General features: G+C 46.9%; 3 protein-coding genes across 3 annotated transcripts; 1 reads left to right on the forward strand and 2 right to left on the reverse strand.

Moving 5' to 3' along the window:
* The first annotated feature begins 1,889 nt into the window (after nucleotides 1-1,889).
* On the forward strand, nucleotides 1,890-7,909 carry lcmt2 (leucine carboxyl methyltransferase 2). Its single transcript, XM_062534303.1, has 14 exons — nucleotides 1,890-2,089; nucleotides 2,177-2,301; nucleotides 2,597-2,678; nucleotides 2,899-3,076; nucleotides 3,646-3,802; nucleotides 4,197-4,386; nucleotides 4,577-4,684; nucleotides 4,868-4,955; nucleotides 5,139-5,372; nucleotides 5,813-6,052; nucleotides 6,163-6,260; nucleotides 6,472-6,659; nucleotides 6,969-7,104; nucleotides 7,616-7,909. Exons 1-14 carry the CDS (start codon nucleotides 2,045-2,047, stop codon nucleotides 7,829-7,831), a joined length of 2,085 nt encoding a protein of 694 aa, XP_062390287.1. The 5' UTR covers nucleotides 1,890-2,044; the 3' UTR covers nucleotides 7,832-7,909.
* Nucleotides 7,910-7,924: 15 nt separating this feature from the next.
* LOC134078390 (gamma-crystallin S-like) lies at nucleotides 7,925-10,398 on the reverse strand. Its single transcript, XM_062534306.1, has 3 exons — nucleotides 10,294-10,398; nucleotides 9,372-9,614; nucleotides 7,925-8,335 (listed from the first exon to the last, which is right to left on the reverse strand). The coding sequence occupies exons 1-3, from the start codon at nucleotides 10,300-10,302 to the stop codon at nucleotides 8,063-8,065; spliced, it is 525 nt and encodes a 174-aa protein (XP_062390290.1). The 5' UTR covers nucleotides 10,303-10,398; the 3' UTR covers nucleotides 7,925-8,062.
* A 925-nt stretch (nucleotides 10,399-11,323) lies between these two features.
* Nucleotides 11,324-18,475, reverse strand: tbccd1 (TBCC domain containing 1). The gene is made up of 7 exons (XM_062534304.1): nucleotides 18,256-18,475; nucleotides 16,733-17,064; nucleotides 16,139-16,297; nucleotides 15,396-15,762; nucleotides 14,887-15,073; nucleotides 13,763-14,266; nucleotides 11,324-12,752 (listed from the first exon to the last, which is right to left on the reverse strand). The coding sequence occupies exons 2-7, from the start codon at nucleotides 17,060-17,062 to the stop codon at nucleotides 12,488-12,490; spliced, it is 1,812 nt and encodes a 603-aa protein (XP_062390288.1). The 5' UTR covers nucleotides 17,063-17,064; nucleotides 18,256-18,475; the 3' UTR covers nucleotides 11,324-12,487.
* Between the last annotated feature and the right edge of the window lie 152 nt (nucleotides 18,476-18,627).

Consider the following 18,627-nt stretch of genomic DNA (forward strand, 5'->3'; position numbering starts at 1 on the left):
CAAAAAAATGTGATGCTAATTCATGTATTGAATGCCCTTGCTGCCTTGTGCGCTTGTACAGAACTGCTCGGCAGCCTGTAGACCAAGGCCGAAATCTTCGCATGGATTTGGGGACTATATATATCATTAAAAAATCGGAAAAGTAATCAAAAAGTAATCAAAAGTAATTAGTTACGTTACTCAGAAAAAGTAATTCAAATAGTTACACTACTATTACATTTTAAACAGAGTAACTTGTAACTGTAACACATTACATTTCTAAAGTAACCTTCCCAACACTGACTACGGACTACTCCGAGCACTGATTCCAAAGCACTTTCACTTGACGTTGTAGTGTCAGAGACCAAAAATTCCAGTGAACAATCTGAAGTTGTGCAATATAGAAACTCTGATAGGTAGATTTTTGAAATCCTGAAATAAAACAGAAGTGTGTGTGTGTGTGTGTGTGTGTGTGTGTATGTGTGTCATAATAGGCCTACTACTTTCAGAAAACTAAACATTAAGATCCCCAGAAAATAAGGCTGTTCTGTTTCATGAGCGCTGGTCGTCATTAAGATGGATTCCAGATGCATGCCTCGTTTCAGTACCAGACTCTACAGAGCGCTGTTGATTTCACAAGTACCGATTACTGTGCAGCCACTCTACTCACTTACAGTTACAAATGATCACCCCCTAGTGACAGAGAGTAGTCAGGTTAAGGTTCACAAGAAGATCACATCCATAATAAGTTCAAATCTACAGATCAAGCTCCCAAAGGAGGACAGCAGTGCGCCTGGCCATGTGAGCAGAGACCCCCCAGTCCACCTCCTCTTCCTCCTCCTCCTCCTCCCCCTGTCCTCCTCCGGGCTCTCCCGGCTACCACTCATCTCCTGCACGGACCCAAAGAGGCCTGAGATATGCCCTGACTGCCCTGTCTCAACATTCGTATAGCTGTCCTTACGGCAGCCACTGAAACACGAGGACATAGATGCAGAGGGCAGGGAGTGTCCATCCACAGCGTGGCTTTGATTTGGTTTGACCCTGGACTGCTCTGTCTGTCGCAGCCCATTCATCACCGTTAAACCAATGAGGCAGTAAAGTCGGTGTTCACAAAATGTCAAAATATTGGCGCGTTAGGGTAATTAGCGCTAATGCCAAATCCCAGCAAAAGTTAAATCTGATTGTCAATGATGTGTAATGCTATTAGTAGTGGGACGAGGAGGCCATAAATCCTGATTTCACAAATACTCTGTATTATGAGGCGGACAGTTGGAATGCTACGGTGTCATTAAGTGTGTCATTGGCAACAGTTAATGATTTACCCATTATTTCTCTTTGCCTAATATTATGCTTTGAGGGTACTCCTGGTGAAGGAGCAGAAATCAGGCACAACTAAGCACCGGCAGAAGACTGCCCTCTGGTGTCTAAATAAGATTGATTCAAAAATAACTTTTGACACTAATGTCCCTGGTGACACATGCTATTTTACTGGTATTTTAAGCAAAGAAACCATACTGCAAAGATAATATGCCTCATAATGTGTTTCACAATAATGCTTGTCCTACTGTAGCCTACATAGACTTATTGGTGGTTCATGCAACCAGGCTAAACCTCCAACTATTTAGGCTATCCCAAATATCCATAACCTTGGGAAAATCAACAACATGATCACTGGATTTTTCAGGACATGACATTTAAAGATGCCCCCATTTTACGCACCTACAAATACACAGGCTATTTTCATGTTTTTCCTTTACAGCAACAACGGTCTGATGAGATGAGTGATGTTCTTGATGAGCCAATAATGAGCACTGTTTACTCCACACGACTAGAGGGCGCCTTGAGGTATCCACCAATCCGTGTCCGACCATAACCGCCATAACGGAGATGAAATTCAACCATAACACACGCCGATGTAGCTTTCTTAGTGTACTGTTTCCATGTGCTTATTAAATGAATATGTTGAGGCAATGCAACGCACTGGTTAGCTATCTAGGCTTTGTTTCGTGCTAAGTATCAATTAGGCTCGTTGCCCTTAACTTGTGCTGTCTGGTGCAGAAAAGACATGCCTGCCTGCCACAAAACTAGAAAATCAGGGAAGGATACAGCTGTAAGTTTGTGTAAATATTGGTGTATTTTAAAGAAATACTTGTCTGATGTCGGAGAGATCTATTAAAACCATTCTCCCCTTGTGTAGGTGCAGGGAACGAATGACAGCAGTGTGGTTAGCAAGGTGTCTGCATCAGTCTACGGTTACTTCCGAGATGACTTTCAGCGGCGGTTTGTGTGCAAGGTGTCACGGCGAGCACCTCTCATTAACAGGTGACCGAACATGAATTGACATTGCTCCATCGTATTCATGGATTTCATCAGGTCCTTTTCCACAGGTGTATTAATCAAGCACCATGCAGTCTGCATTCATATTATGCTTGATTGTACTGTATAGCCTACACCTGTGGAAAGGGACCTGATGAAACCCATGAATAGACATGAAGTCGTAGCAATTTTACTGAAAATAGATTAGACGTAAGATAGATGTGAGGTTTGTGCGTAATACTTATGTGTGTTGCTGTTTCTGTGTGAATATTTTCCTTTCATCCATGTATGTGTCCTTCAGGGGTTATTATGTGAGATGGAGCGCTGTGGATCATTGTGTCAGGCAGTTTCTCCAGACCACATCAAACTGCAGTAGAAGACAGGTAACTCAAAATACTGCACACTACAGTTGAAAATAAGTCATGTTTAAAGGTGACCGTTTCTGCTGAGGTAGTTTCCAATGGATATTGGAGACCACTTTTCAGTTTTAGTTTTTAGTTGACACATGCATCTTTTACTGTTTTGCTCCTACTCACTTTATGACACACACACACACACACACACACACACACACTGCCCTCTATACTCAATGTACCTTTTCAGATGCTGTCACTGGGTGCAGGATTTGACTCTCTGTACTTCAGACTGCATGCTGAAGGGGTCTTGGAGAGAGTGACTGTGTTTGAGGTGGACTTTCCAGGTGTAGCCCAGAGAAAAGCAGCCTTGATAAGAGCTGATCCTCACTTGAAAGACTGGAAACCTCTCCTGTCCCATGACTCAGGTGCGTCACACACAGTTGTTTGAATGATTACAAACCCATGAACTGAACAAAAAGATGCAAAGAGAATAGATGTCACTGTCCGTTTACGGAGTACATCAAGCAGGGCTGATTAGAGTTATTTTACAATGTGCATTAAAGGTGAACTACAAGTATGCAAGTTTTTTTTTAGCTTAATTTGCCTTAACTGATCAGCGTCGGAGTCATTGGAATGGTTGTTTGACTTATTTCGGGTTGAATGATGGCTGTCTCGCTTCCCCCTTGCACCTGTGAGCAGAAAAAAACATGCTTGCAAGTTTGTTCCCCCGGGCCAGTGGCACGGACGAACAGAAGGTCTCGCAGCCTCGCGATCATGCTCATGAAAAGGCAGACTGACCGATTGAGGACTGTTGTAAAATATACACGCTTAAGCTGTAGGTAAAACTCTGCTGAGGAACCTGCAAGTGTAAACCGAGAAAACAACGAAGAAATCACCAAACCTGCATAGTTCCTGTTTAAGTAGTGTTTATCAGAGTTTATTTATTGTATATCCATTACTCACAATAAATAATGATTGTTTTTGTTTGTCACAGGACCATTGTACGTATCTAACGATCAGTACCGGCTTTTGGGCCTGGACATCCGTCAGGAGAAGGAGGTGGAGGAAGCCCTGTGTGTTGCAGGGTTTCAGTGGAGTTGCCCAACGCTGCTGCTGTCTGAAGTGGTGCTCACCTACATGGAGACAGAAGAGTAAGGCTATGTTCAGACTAGTCTTATTGCTCGCAACTGGCAGCCTCTGTTTTACATGATAATCCTATGGAGTCGACTGTTTATTCAGAAAAAGTCCTTGGCTTCTTTTAAAATGTGATTGTGGGTGTCTTTTTCTGCAGCTTAGAGCTGTTTTTAAAGTTGAGAAATGTTCAACTTATTATGGAAAAACACCCTATGTCAGTCATGCTGTTTTCTGACTGCTGATCAATCACAAGCAGATACTTTGCATAGCAAAAGCAATCTCTTGCACAATCTCTTGTTGCCAAGTGTGAACATACCCTAAGTGACGAACAGGCAGTGTTTGCACAGTATATAGGATGTATTGATTCTGTGTATCTGAGCAATCAGTCATCTTTGCTTTCCGATTATCTAGATCAGACAGTGTGATTGGCTGGGCGGCAAGGCTCCTCCCAGAGTCCATGTTTGTGATGTACGAGCAGATCCGCCCTCTTGACCCCTTTGGGAGAGTGATGCAGGCTCACTTCCTGAAGCTCAACTCTGCCCTGCACGCACTACAGAGCTATCCTTGCGTGGCAGCTCAAAGACAGAGGTTCTTAAGCAAGGTGGGACTACTCACTCTGATGCATTTAACAGGCTCAGTCTTCTCTCAGTCCTGTGTGTCTGACCATCAGCACTGACTCGATTTGACCATCTTGACACACATGTTTCAAATCTAGAGAAACATCCTTCAGCTGCTATGGATGGATTTTAGATTTCTCATACGCATTATTTCACTGTTGTTTCTTCCCACAGGGCTGGGAGGAGTGTGTGTGTTTAGACATGAACCAGTTCTACCTGGGGCTCGTACCCCAGGAGGAGAGGGACAGAGTGGAGGGACTGGAGCCATTTGATGAGTATGAGGTCAGATGTTCCTTCACCTGCCTCTTCTCGCTTTACATTTGCCATCTGCCTGAAGCGTTCATAATCTAAACACAGACCCTTCACCAAGTTATATACCTTGTTGTGCATTTCATTCAAGAAAGTTAGAAAGCCCTTGTGAGTTTCCTTCGATTCCTTAGATTGCTATTCTTTGTTTCTTATCAGGAGTGGCACCAGAAGTGTTCTCACTATTTCGTCCTCACTGCTTCCAAAGGCTCTTTGACCAGCCAGGCTCTCCTCACCTCGCCCACAGGTACTGCCAACCTGCCACCTCACCTCACCATGAGCGCCCATGTGTCAGCAGGACTGTGCCGCAGTCACACTTAGCAGTTGAGCTTAAGGATGCTATAATTTTTCTATCTGAAACGGTAACTTAAGCAGGTAGCGAAAGCATATTAGTCTCTCTCTGAGTCTCCAATGATTTGACCTTCTCCAGTGGCCCCTGTCCCTGCTCTGAATCCTCTGCTGGAGCCTGAGCCCCTGAGGGTGAGGCCCTTATCGGGTGACCTGTGCGTGGAGGGTCTGGGGATGGCGTCGGCCCTGCTGGAGCCCCACCTCCTCATGCTGACCGGAGGGTACGGGAGAAGTGGCAGAGAAACGGCCGTCAGGGTCCTCATCAGAGACCAGGCCGGATGGAGCTGGGCCTGTGTGGAGACCACCGTGGACTGGGGTGAGGAGCTCTTAGCTACCATAGCAGGAGACGGCTGCCTCGCACAAGCAGCCCGCATTAAATTCACATCGCTAATGCTTGCCTACAAAGTAGTCTCCAGTTCTGCACCCACATACTTGAATGCCCTCATAGAGGCATACATTACCTGTAGAGCTGCCCGGGATAAGGAATAAATAGAAGTCAAAAACTGAAAAATGACCACACACTGATCACTATTTTTTTACATTAATTTGGAGCAAACGCCTATGAACTTGAATAAATACATGTGTTGCTCTTAATCAATACTCAAGTCTGCTGGTGTTCAGCGGTCTTTCAGTTACTCAACATATCTGCTCTGTAGATATGCAGAGAAGAACTGTTATCATGATGGGTTTTTTTTGTCCGCCAGATTGAATTTCCCCTTGGGGATCAATAAAGTATCTATCTATCTATCTATCTAGATGCCCGGCTGTACCACACCATGACTGCAGTGTCAGGATTGGGATCGCTGGTGTTTGGTGGTAGGTCGTCCCCACTGAAGCCTCATGGGGATGTTCTCAGCATGACCTATGACCTCAGGGAACACACAGAATCCAGTGCATCACCTTCATCAGTGACTGTGTCATTAAAGGAAATGGAATGCAGTGGCTGTCACCCACAAGCAAGATGGCGGCATACTGCTACTTTGCTGAAATATAATGGTAAGGGTGGTGTCTCTGAAATTACATTCTGGTCAGAGCATTGAAGGGAGGAAGCTGAACTTAAGTGTGAGTAATTTCTGACTTTCATGTACTGAATGTATTTTTTTCAGACCAAACATTATTATGTGTATTTGGAGGACGCACAGAGGTGGAGCCAGTCTTGGGTGATGTCCACTTCCTTGATGTGGAGACCAAGCACTGGACAGAGGTATGTAATGGCAGATACATTTCAGCAAATTAATAACATGTTGCCACTGAGCATTCTGTTGCTTACTGTATGTATACTGTATTGTAATTTATTTTGATTAGCAAAACTAATATCGGTGTCAGAGGTTTTTTTTTAGTAGTAAGTAGGTGTTTGGCAGATGTGAAGGTTTCAGAGAGTGTTTCCTAACCGAGAGAGTGTTTCCTTCTGGCAGGTTCCAGTGGAGGGCATCTTCCCTGAAGCTCGGCATTCGCACTCCGCGTGTGCCTATCAGGAAGGTGTGGTCATATTCGGTGGTCTGGGAGGAAGAGGAATTCCTTTAGGAGACACCATTTTATTAAAACCCAGCTCTAAAGGTTTCTGCTGGGAGACACTACAGGTGCATCCTCCTGTTGTACCCAGGTGTGTCCACTCTACTGTACATCTACCAAAGTCTTTGGGTGCCTCTCATTCGTCTTTTATACAGTACATCCTCCCTTCCTTCCTCGGTCCTCGTCCTCACTGATCTACATAAAAAAAAAATACTATCCAGTGTTAGTTATAGATCAGTGGGAACGAGCCTGGAGGACCGAGCATCGAGGATCGAGGAGAGATGTTGAGAGGCACCCTCTGTGTCTTACCATGATTATCAGCACATCACACATTCTCATCTTTCTTTCCTCCAAGACCAAAATGTAACTAACCCCATAGACTGTCCTGTGTCTGTTTTAGGTATTCCCACTCTGCCCATGTGATCGGTGAGAGGCTTGTAGTTGTGGGTGGGGTTTGGCTCCATACGGAGGGTGTACCTGGAGTGGCAGTGATCCACCTGGGCACAGGTATCAGTGTGGAGTACCATCTGGACACTGTGAGTTACATCTTCCTGTTTCTGAATATTATGCCTGGGCAACACTGCCACTACAGTGGGGCCGTAATAGAAGTGTTCCATTCGCGTAGTGTTAAAAATAAAATAGTTTTAGAAGACTAGTCTCATTATTTTGAACGTATGCTATCACGTCTGGTGTAGGGAGTTCTATTGATGATGGCTGAAGATACACCACTCAGAAAAAGTTAGGGATATCTGGGTTTCGGGTGAAATGTAATGTTTCTACAGAAAGTACAGGAAAGTACAAAGTACTGTACAGAAAGTACTGAAACATTGAACTGTTGGACATGTGCATTCAAAAAGGTTAAGTTCATCTGTAAAGGTTATAATGGATTTTTGGTTTCACCCAATATTCCTGACTTTTCCTGAATGCTTTAGTTGCTTAGTGGGCCTCCCTGTTAGACTTTAAAACAGTAAGTATTGTAGACATTGAATGATTTTTCTGTTTGCTCTGTTTTTATCTGATCCTTTCATTGTCTCTGTCTGTCTGTAGTCTACCATTCCTTGGCCCCTGATGTTGCATTCCTTCTGCTCTGAGCTGCTTGACCAGGACAGGTCAAAGGTCACGCTAATTGGCGGAGGAGGGAACTGTTTTTCGTTTGGGACCCACTTGAATAGCCATCCTGTGACTGTGGACCTGAGTCCAGCACTTTTAGAATGTACCACTTCACTTGCTGCAGAAGAACTAGGGGAGGGCATGGCAACGTAGAACTCAGCATTACAGTCAGAGACTTGTAAAGAAAAGCGGAGAAAAGTGCTTCTTATTTAAAACCACAAGGCCAAACAAACTAACAGACTTTAGTTTGGTGTGTCAATTTGAGTTTTATTCCAAATGAACTAGGTCACAAGCTAGGTACCGCACCCTTGGGCACACAGATATGTGGGTCACTGGGAGCACTGGTCATAGTTTGGAGGGAAGTGTCGAGGAAAGGGCTAGTGGTCACTCGGTGAGCCGGCGGAAGGACTGCACGGTGGCACAGACGGCGCCCCAGTCAGCTGGCTTGCGGTAGTCACCCTTCTCCAGGAAGTACTGGCGCCCGCGGAAGTTGGGGTGCTCGTAGAAGACCCAGAAGCCCTCCACGACCTTGCAGGAGTGGACCTCGCGCAGGCGGAACTGGTCCAGCACGCATGCGCAGTCCTCACTGGCCTCGTAGGCCTGGCCCGCAAACTCGGGCTTGTCGTAGAACTTCATCTTGTACTGGGCTCCGCTGGTCTGCAGGCGAGAGGAGAGAGTGCGATGGAGGGAAGGAGGAATGGAGAGAAGAGGAGGAGGGGTGGAGTGGAGTGGTGGTAGCAGGAGGGTGGCAGAAATGGTAATGAGAGAGGGAAGTGAGGTGGTTTTAGGTACAGTACCTAGCTGCTGTTTGTTGAACAATAACATTGGTTTTAGATGTAGGCTACAGATTCTCCATATGCTGCCAATGTATGTATTTTGTTCCCCTGTTAATGACAGTGATACCAAAGACTGAGGAATGAAACTATGCCTTTATAGCCGTTATATTTTATAGCATAAATTACATTGATAGCTGCCACTACTGATCTTGGGGCAAAGGGGCAAATCAACAAGACTGTTAAACTATTTTTACAGACTCTTAAATCCCGGAAGAGATGTTTATCGCCATTTTTTGTTGTTTTTGACAGTATTTTTCATGTTACTTTTACCGTTTTTATCTCGTGGTTTGTAAGTTGCCTGGGACATATACTCAAAGATTTGTACATCTCAAGTTTTGTTGAGTTCACTCTCTCAATTTTGTTGCACCAGTAATGTAACATATTTTTTTCCTCTCACTGAATTGTTTATTTATAGCCACATTTATCCGTCGTTAGAGGTGGAAATGTGAGCGAATGAACCACCAAATCGACACCGTGTCCTTGCACTGGGCAGAACTGAGTGCCACTATTGATGTATTGGCAGAGCCCTTGGGGTCTATGCTGCATTGAGCTTTGCCAGCTCATTCGGAGTTATTGCCCTGTACAAATGTTCTACTTTTTCCATCTTGCCACAACTACCCCCTCATTGTACATAAAGGAAAAGCATGTCGAAAAACCTGTCGGAACTCCTCCGTTTACGTTTTTTTGTTGTTGTTGTTGCAGCTTGCACACAAAAAGGTAATGAGGTTTTTGAGATCTGGCATGACTGGCTATGGTGTATAACCCACAGCAGCTGCTGTATAATATAAGCACAGCTTCACCCAAAGCGCTAAAGCGAAAGGTCAAGCCTGATGAGTTTCTAGGATGGTACGACTCACAAAGTGCACCATCTTGCAGGAGCTGAGGCGGTCGTTGAGGCCCATCCAGCGCTGGTAGTCGGGGTACTCCCCGCGGGTCAGCACGTACTGGTAGCCCATGTAGTTGGGGCGCTCGTACACCACCCAGGCCCCGCTCTCCACCCGGATGGAGTTGCAGCGGCTCAGGTAGGCGTGGAAGTCGGAGCAGTCGCTGTCGCACTCATACCGGCGACCCTGGAAGTTCTTGTCCTCGTAAAAGATGATCTGGAGAGGAAGGGGATGGGGATGCCAGAAATACAATCGCTCACAATGTACAACAATACACAGACTTTGCCTTGTTATGTGATCAGAAAGACAACAACACTCGTGCACTTTGTGAAATTCTGCTAGCTGCTGTCGACATGACACGCTGTGAATGGCCACGGGGGCATCCTTGGCATGGCACCAGCCTGCCAGCTGTCACCTGTTGAGGATACTGGCATAAGCCATGGAATGGGCTAACACATCCACTTTCCTAGACAGACCTGCGTTGGCACATTCCTCCAGCTCTTCTCTACCAGAGTTCACTGTGTGCCACTGTACAACCAAATGCCACCTCTGGACTACTTACATATACTCATATTGCATTACATGTATTCCTATTACATTATAATATAATGTCATTCACACTGTGTGTATATATTATATACATAGGGTGGAATGGTACAATTAAGCTGTAAACTAACTGTATAGCGTACCTATTATGGTTTGAGAAGTTAAAAACAAATTTCAATAATACTGTAGTTAAGTATTTACTGTTACAACTAATAAGATTAATCTGAAATTCTATAAATATTATAGGAACTGCAGTTGACAAACTAAACGATGAATTAACTCATTTCCAATGGCATCAATGAAGCAACTTGAAACGTGTCTCTCCTTCTCAAGGGACTTCTGTACTCACCCTGCCCATTGTGGCTGTCACTCACTCACTGGTTGCTTTTAGATGGAGGTGTTTTAGGTCTGGTTGAGTGTGGACACAGGCACCGGAGCCCTTTATACCCCAGGCCCCTGCGCTCCCAGGCCCAAGGGCCTCGGGGAGGGCTGGCCAACCGCTTTGTCATGAAAATGAGATCCAAAAATTGAGTCAGTGATTCTAGTGCTATTCAGGTTTTCCAGAAAAGCGGAGCAGGATTACGGCATAATGGTTGCCTAGTGAGTGTCGCCTATTGACGCCCCCCTCTCCTGCCCTTGCTGAAACACCCTACCTCTCGTCTCTAAACCCCCACACCCACCCCCCCACCCGACATGCGCCAACTCTGCCACGCACCAACATAGTGCCCACTCACTACCCCTCCACCACAGGTCTAACCCCACCCATGCGGACCCACCACCCAATGCCAAGACCAATGGCAACTGCAAGAGGCCAAATACAGTGCACTGGTTCATTGCACTCTACCAGTAGTTGGCTGTGGTTATTCCCTGGGTCAGCCATTTTCAAACATGTTTTATACCAAATGGATAAAATAAGTAAGAGGTACTGTAAGAGAACCGGGCAGTTGTGGAGTCATCAGATCCACCACAATGCTCAGTCCTGCACTTCATCACAAGGTGCCTCTCACTCAGCGTTTATACGTCCTCCCTCACTCCTCGGGCCTTGATCCTCACTAATCTACATAAAGAATGATGGGGCGGCAACAATGGGATAGTCTATCCCTTCTTTTATATTTCTTTATGTAGATCAGTGAGGATCGAGGCCTGAGGAGCGAGGGAGGATGTATAAACGCTGAATGTGAGGCACCTATATTCTTGAGCTCCGTGCTGACTGGGGAAACTGTCTAGCAGCTGGAGAACACTGGAGCATGATGGGAGTTCTTTGTGCTCAGATCGTCTGCTGACAAGCTGCAAAGATTCTGCTCCTTACCACAGAAAGATCCTCTTTGAACTGACCAAAGTAGATGTTAGCATCTTCACAGACAACCCACACAGGTATATCAAATTAAAAATGACTTTTATTCTGGCATGTTATGTACAAAAAAATAAATTTATCGAACTAAATATACAACATGTTGCAACAACCATGGCGATTGAAGAACAAGAGTCACTGCGGAGGTAATAGTGCAACTGCAAATGTAAGGCAAACATCACAGGGCTTTAAGGGTCTACAGCATTACGGACACGTACATTCAGATCACATACACACTGGCCTGGAGACTTTAGAAAAAAGAAAACTTCAAGTGCGCTACATCCTGAACGTTAAGTGAGCAAACTGATGAAAACTAAAAAGACAGGATGAATCTTTTGAACCTACTAGCCTCAAGTCCATCCCCCGTGCCCCCCACCCCCCCACCCAAACTCAAATAACAGCTTCTGAGTGTTCCCTTCTCTTACCCAAGATAAACAGTACTGTGCACCCAGAAGGTGGTTCGCTATGCGAGCTGGCCATTTTGCTTAAGACAACACATGCTGTGCTCATAAAATAACCCTCCCCCCACACACACAAAAAAAATAAAGGCAAAAAGAAAAATAACAAACAAACAAGCGTGTGCTGTGCAGAAGTGCTCCTAAGGACAGACAGCATATTATTATCATTATTATTAACTCTCCCTTGAGGCTCAAATTGATGGCCTCTTATTTACCTGAACCACATAAGTGCACACAAAATCTACTGGATGCTGTCTGTGTTCTCTACTTGTGCTCCTTGTGTACCGATTCTCACAGGCCTCTGATGCTTTTCTAATCACTTTCAACATACCAGAATGGAGGAATACTTTCGCACTTCAACTGGTCTGTGCCAAGAGGTGAGCTGCAACCCTGGTTCTAAAGTAGAACCCTGGCTCTAAAGTGAGTAAACTGGAGTATCTACTCGTGTGTGCGTCTGCTGTGCAGTCAGATATCGTGGAGAAAACTCAAAAAAGCCACATGGAGGTGCATGGAATTAACGGAACATGTGTGTTTGAATCGGACGTAACGGAGTTTGAAAGCTGTCCTCTTGGGTCAGGAGGAATACATTACAGCTTGCAGGGTTTAATATTCCAGGCTAGGCTGGAGAGAGAGTGCTTGTTTTGTAAGGAGTTTTCTTTCTCTTTCTCTCTCTCTCTCTCTCTCGCTCGCTCGGTCTCTGGCTGGCTCTGAGCTAGCTGTAGCAGGCTAGTCTCTCAGCTCACGGTTGTGGGCTTGTCACCAGCGCCCTGCCTCAGTGATCCATTCTGCTTGTTCCCGTTTGGCCGCAGGCTCTGGCCGCCGTGGTCTCCATTAGTGCGGCCGCCAGCGGGGCTGTCTGGGGCAGCGGCGGCAGCGGCAGTGGCGGTGGCGGCTGTGGCCGGGGGAATGAGGCTGTCCAACTCCTGACGCTGTCCGGTGGCCAGGAGCCACTCGTGGAACTTCTGCTCCACCAGGGCCTGGAACTGACGCCGCTGCTCCCTGCAAACACACAGCAGCAGCAGCCACAGGGGCCATTAACGGCTGGGTTTCACACCCATTCTCAGCCAATGTTATAACAGTGTCGTCAGCTACACGCAGAGACCTACTATGCTATCTATTAAGCTACTAGTACTACTAAGCTAATATCATGAGTCGATGAGATGCTAACACAATTTTCAGCTGACAAGCATTCAATAAACAGTGGATTTCATTGGGTGTCGCCGACAAAAATAGAACTAAGAACAATCAACAAGGTGGCGGCGAAAGGGTTTAGTGATGTTGCGCGGGTTTGTATTGGGAACAATTGGACAACAACCTTGAAAGCAGAGTGTGCCACACTCATGTTGTCGCCCATGTGTGGAGGCCTTTACTATGATGCATGCTACGCTAACGCTACTACTACTGATCTCATAACATTAGTCGATGAAATCTGGCCCACTAATCATCCCACAGTGTGATTGGCTCATTCCCTCCCTCCCTCCCTCTTCGCCTCTAGCTGGTGTGTGGTGAGCGTTCTGGTGCATAATGGCTGCCATGCATCCCCATGTAGGTGCTACACATTGGTGGTAGTTAGTGAGGTTCCCCCTCACTATATAAACGTGTTGTTGTTGTTGTTGTTGTTGTTGTTGATGATGATGAAATGCTAACACTTTAGGGCCACTGACAACATTTAAGGGACAACAAAGGAATTTCTTTTTTTCCTTCTTTTTCTTGATATAATAGTTTGTCATTAATATCTGCACACTGTGTTACTTGTACAGCCTCCTCAAAAGTTGTGTAAAAGTTACAGAGAAGCTACACCCGGCATAACTGAAGCGTTCCGTTCGCATAAAAACATTTTAGAAGACTGGTCTGGTTCAAACGTACGCGCCGCTATCACATCTGGAGTAGCTACTTCCATTGATTATAGTGGAAGCTAATTGTTACAGCAGATGCAACGCGAACAGAATGCTTCAGATACCCGCCTGGTGTAGCTTCCCTGTCAGTAGGATTGCTGGCAGCTCACTCACTTGTTGAGATGGGCCTCCTTAACGGTTCTCTGCCAGTCTTGTACCCGCTGCTCCCTTCCCTCCAAAGCCTTCTGGTAGGCGGGCGGCAGCCCCCCCGGCACCTCGCAGGTGTCCCCCTCCATCTGGAAGGGCACCACCAGAGGGCAGAACTCCACCGGCGGCAGGATGCGGTAGCAGCCCTCGTCCAGCAAGCTGCCCTCGGCGCCCAACAGCAGAGGCTGGTCCCAGACGTTGGGCACCACAGCCAGGCCCGCGCTGGCCATGTGATCCTCCAGGGAGGGGTAGTGGGTGTGGAAGGGCCCCAGGGTGAGGGCCACGTTGCCGGGCAGGAGCAAGGGCCGCGTGGGGGTGAGCAGGTGGATGCTGCAGTGCGAGGACGAGCCCACGGCCAGGCGGCCCGTGGCGCACACCAGCCGGACGTTCTCGCAGCCCTGCATGTGGACGCTGCACTCCACCGGGCCCAGCACCACCGTGCTGTTCCGACACTTGTCCAGACACACAGACCTGCGGCAGAGGGGCAGGGACTTTAAACACTAGAGATGAACTGTTCCATCCCCACGCATGCGGTTTGCACACACACACACACACACACACACACACACAACAGACAGACAGACAGACAGACAGACAGACAGACAGACAGACAGACAGACAGACAGACAGACAGACAGACACACACAAACACACAAACCTCCTTGTCAAATACAATCTGGTGATACAACATTACTCACATACTCCCACAAAACTCAACTCAATTTATATACTGGTGAGGAAGAAAATATCTTAAGAGAACGGAGTCTTAACTACGAATGTTTGGCGAACCAGTCCTGAAACAACCACTACTCTAAGCAGTTATTGCTGTGGTCTTCTACCAGTAGAACATCCTTTAATCCAGAATAACAACCAAGTGTTTTAAACCGCATACTTATATTTGAGCTCCAAAGACTCTCTGATCCTTTTAAAAAACTAAAACTGCAAGAACCAGAAATACCTTGCCAGAGGCCCTAATCTAACACAACACCACCACCCACCACCACCCACCACCACCACCACCACCACCACCCATCACCACCACCACCACCACCACCACCACCACCACCACCATCAGAAGCTGCCCTCCTCACCTGAGAGGGGACAGCAGGTAGATGAAGGCCTCGCTGCAGCGGTGCAGCTTGATGTTGGACCCCGCCAACTTCTCAGAGTCCTTGGCCAGCGTCTGCTTGTAGATCTGAGACATCAGGACCACCCTGCTGCCTGGCGGTGCCATGTGTGTGTTGCGTGCGATCTTTGCCCTCTTGATGGCTCCCTCCACTGCAAAGCAACACACATACTCATGCAGTTAAGTACAGTACACACACACACACACACACACACACACACGGCCTGATCTAATGGCTTGATCTATGTGGTCTATTGATTCAGTTGTACAGTTCATTATTACAAACAGGGCACTGAATCTCACACACACACGTGCAGTGCTCTGACTGCTGTATACATTCAAAAACATATTGATGAAACCCTTTTCAGTGGTCGCGCTAAACCTTGTGAAATGCAGCCAGCCAAGTATGACGTTTTCCGTCTCTGGAAAAGAACAAAACCCCCCCAAAAAAACCCTGAAGTAAAAACACAGCACCTTGCTGCGCCCACGCCAGCTTCTTGCCCGAGCGCAGGCAGGCGGAGATGCCAAACGGGTTGAGCGTGAGCGACTGGCGCAGCCACTGCTGCAGCTGCTGCAGGCCGAACGAGCGGCTGAGCTTGGAGTAGCCGGCCTGGGCCTGCAGCGGCGGCCGCGAGAGCAGCCGGTGGAGCGGGTGCACGGAGCGCCCGCGGCTCATGGAGCCCTCCAGCAGCAGGCTGAGGCCGTGCAGCGCCTCCTGGGGCACCTGGCTGTCCCGCAGCACCTGCCCCGAGCCGCTCAGCTGCCCCGGCTCCAGCAGGAGCTCCAGCAGCTCCGACAGGTGCGACTGCACGAAGGTCAGGTGTGCCTGGTCATCCCAGTTCTGCGGGGGGGGGGGGGGGGGGGGGGGGGGGGGGGGAGGACAAGAGGAGAAGGAAATGTCAAGGAGGGAGGGATGTATGAGAGATATAGAGAGGAAATGGACAAATACATGCTGAAACATGTTGGCATTGTTTTAATAAGTTCTATATGAATTAGCATATTTATTAAAAGCGTTTTTATTCTTAAGAAGAGTGCCTTGGCATACCACATGTTTTTTGGAAATACAGAGAGATGTTTAAAAATAGAGTAGAATATACATCTTCACTGAAGTATGCCACTATCCATTAAATAATCCTGTACGACCAGCGTTGCAGCTGAATTTTATAGGCAGTTTGGGGAAAAAAGAAACAAAAACATCCAGGGTTTTGCTTCTCCACCTTATTCTGTGAGTTGAACTTGGCCTCGCGGTCAGAAGAGGAGGGGGAGCGTGAGCGGGGGCTTGGCCACTCTTCGCCGATCAGAGACGTCCGCAGGGAGACGCGGTTCAGCTGCTGCATGTAGAGGAAGAGCAGGAACTGCAGGGTGTCCACAGACAACTACAGGAGGACGAGCACAATGGCGGAGAAACACAGAACATTCAAAAGGTCAAACAAACTGACTTATCACTGTGACTCTGTGAGTGCAACACAACAGCCAAAAGGTGTCCAAAAGGTTACTGTAGTAAGCACTGGTAAGTCAAACTAATTACTACCAAATATGTGTATGATCAGAGTTTATCTGGCTCATGTTTTATTCGGATCGCCAAACCAAACAGATGGCATAATGAAAGCAATAGCCTTGCCTGTTTTGGTAGAAAGTGAATACAACACTTGACCATAATACAGATCCTGTACAGTGGCCAACTTCACATACCAAAGCATGTATTCCTCTCCTGGAAATGAGACTCCATTGAGTCATCTCACTGGCTAAATCTCCAGTTACCTTTAGTCCTTTTTCAGCCCTGGTGTTTCACGTTGACCGCAACGGCTCACCTTACTCCTCTGCTTGTCCAGTTCCTTGGGGGAGGAGCACTGGGACAGAGCTTCCGCCCACTCCAGCCTCTCCTCTGGCGTGTGCGGCGCCAGCAGGTCAAAGGTCTCGAAGTAGAGCCAGGCCAGGTCCTCCATCAGCTGCAGCTTGCCGCAGGCGATGTGCCGCCACATCAACCAGCCCAGCCTGGGATAGCAGCCGTCGCGCGTGTGCACGTAGGCGGCCATCTTGCGCAGGTAGTGCATGCTCAGCTTGTTGGAGGGGGCCACCTGGAGGGCCCCTAGGAGGAAAGGCTCCAGCCTCGGCCACACACTGATGTTTCCCAGCTCCATAGCTGAGGATGCACACAACGGGCTACTGGTTAGCAGTCATACAGAGGAAGTGAAAGCATCTCATTCTCATTCGTCTTTTTATCTATTCTCCCTTCCTTCCATCCTCGGTCCTCCCGCTCGGTCCCACTAATCTAAAGAACCCCCCCCCCCATCATTCTTTATCTAGATCAGTGGGAAAAGACGGCGGACCGTGGATTGAGGAGAGAGGTTGAGAAGGGGCCATTGATTCTGTGTCCTCCTAGATGTCTTTTTAAATGAATCATCCAACAGGTGATTGAGAATGCAGGGTATTACACTGCAGATTGGTATACCATCTAGTCTGGTTAGCACCAGAACACTCTGGTCTCAAACTTGCTAACAGGTTGGTCTGGGTTCTCCCAGGATACATAACATCGGAACTGATAGGTAAACTGGGTCATTCACTGAGGTACTGGCGTTTGTAGCTTCTTCTAGCAGTAGGGATACATTAAACATGCAAATCATACATGCATGATACAAACAGATTCCTGGTGTAATCTCTGGATGTATTGTTAGGCTTAGGTTATGCTTAGAAGAAACTAGAACTAAATACAAAGGGCACTTATTGCTCAAGAACCAGAGTCACAGATCATGGGATTAAGTTAGATCACATACATTTTCATTTTGTGGCAGAAAAACAAAAATCAAACATGGCATCATGCACCGAATCAACTTTTGAGAGACAGACACGACAGGACATGACATGACAGGACATGACATGACAAGTCGCTCGACACTGGTGGTGCCGACGATGTTCTTTAGCTCACTGGGAAGCTATCGATAGCTAGTAAGTAAACATTAATTACTGAGCTGCCAACTAAAACAACAGGATCAAAAGCAAGCGCTCTAACTACAACGTTGACGTTACCTGTTGGTACTGTAACCATACATCGGCAAAACCAGCTAAAGACATTTAACTTCACCCTACGATGTCTAACGTTATAGATACCAAGCTATCTATGAAGAGATATTTAACTCTAAACGAAAAATAAAGCTAGTTCACCCTCCAGAAAAAAGCAAGGACGCCATTGAGTTCCCATGACAACTTATAAACCTTTTAGAGATGATAACTTCCCAGACGATGACGGGGCTGATAACGTTGCCAGGGTTAGCCATATTTGCTAGCTAACGTTACCTGAAACCAGCTGCAACTTCACATTTAATGCGAACATTACCTCAATTTCAAGCAGTCGGCCCTCGCCAAATCCACCACTGGCGTTACATACACATGCTTTAGGTAGAATGTGCTCATCACCCAGCCATAACTTTTTAACGAAACCGGCGGTATCAACGTTAGCTGTTTACAAACTTTCCTCCCTTCCCATTTGGCGCGCTGTTACTCAGATTCATGAAAAGATAGTGCTGCGCGCACGGACATTTGCCACGGGAACGCGCACCCAGTTGATTTGAATCAGACACGCGCCTGTGAGATCGCTTATTTACACTATTAGCATTAATTCAAACTTGTAAAACGCAATTGACTTATATCATTCCAATGAACATTTAAGCATGCTTATGTATTTATTCATTGTATTAAATGAGCAATT

The sequence above is a fragment of the Sardina pilchardus genome, chromosome 4 (assembly GCF_963854185.1).
Source record: "Sardina pilchardus chromosome 4, fSarPil1.1, whole genome shotgun sequence".
In the NCBI taxonomy this organism is placed as follows: Eukaryota; Metazoa; Chordata; class Actinopteri; order Clupeiformes; family Clupeidae; genus Sardina; species Sardina pilchardus.

What these genes read in the sequence shown, in the direction of transcription:
- lcmt2 (XM_062534303.1), top strand. Translation starts at nt 2,045, where the DNA reads ATGCCTGCCTGCCACAAAACTAGAAAATCAGGGAAGGATACAGCT. An exon ending in CGAGCACCTCTCATTAACAG is followed by an intron (nt 2,302 to 2,596) that starts GTGACCGAACAT and finishes TGTGTCCTTCAG; the next exon opens with GGGTTATTATGTGAGATGGA. An exon ending in GGAGACCACCGTGGACTGGG is followed by an intron (nt 5,373 to 5,812) that starts GTGAGGAGCTCT and finishes CTATCTATCTAG; the next exon opens with ATGCCCGGCTGTACCACACC.
- LOC134078390 (XM_062534306.1), bottom strand. An exon ending in CCTGCAAGATGGTGCACTTT is followed by an intron (nt 8,336 to 9,371) that starts GTGAGTCGTACC and finishes TCTCGCCTGCAG; the next exon opens with ACCAGCGGAGCCCAGTACAA.
- tbccd1 (XM_062534304.1), bottom strand. Translation starts at nt 17,062, where the DNA reads ATGGAGCTGGGAAACATCAGTGTGTGGCCGAGGCTGGAGCCTTTCCTC. An exon ending in TGGACAAGCAGAGGAGTAAG is followed by an intron (nt 16,298 to 16,732) that starts GTGAGCCGTTGC and finishes GTCCTCCTGTAG; the next exon opens with TTGTCTGTGGACACCCTGCA. An exon ending in AAGGAGGCCCATCTCAACAA is followed by an intron (nt 12,753 to 13,762) that starts GTGAGTGAGCTG and finishes GTGTGTTTGCAG; the next exon opens with GGAGCAGCGGCGTCAGTTCC.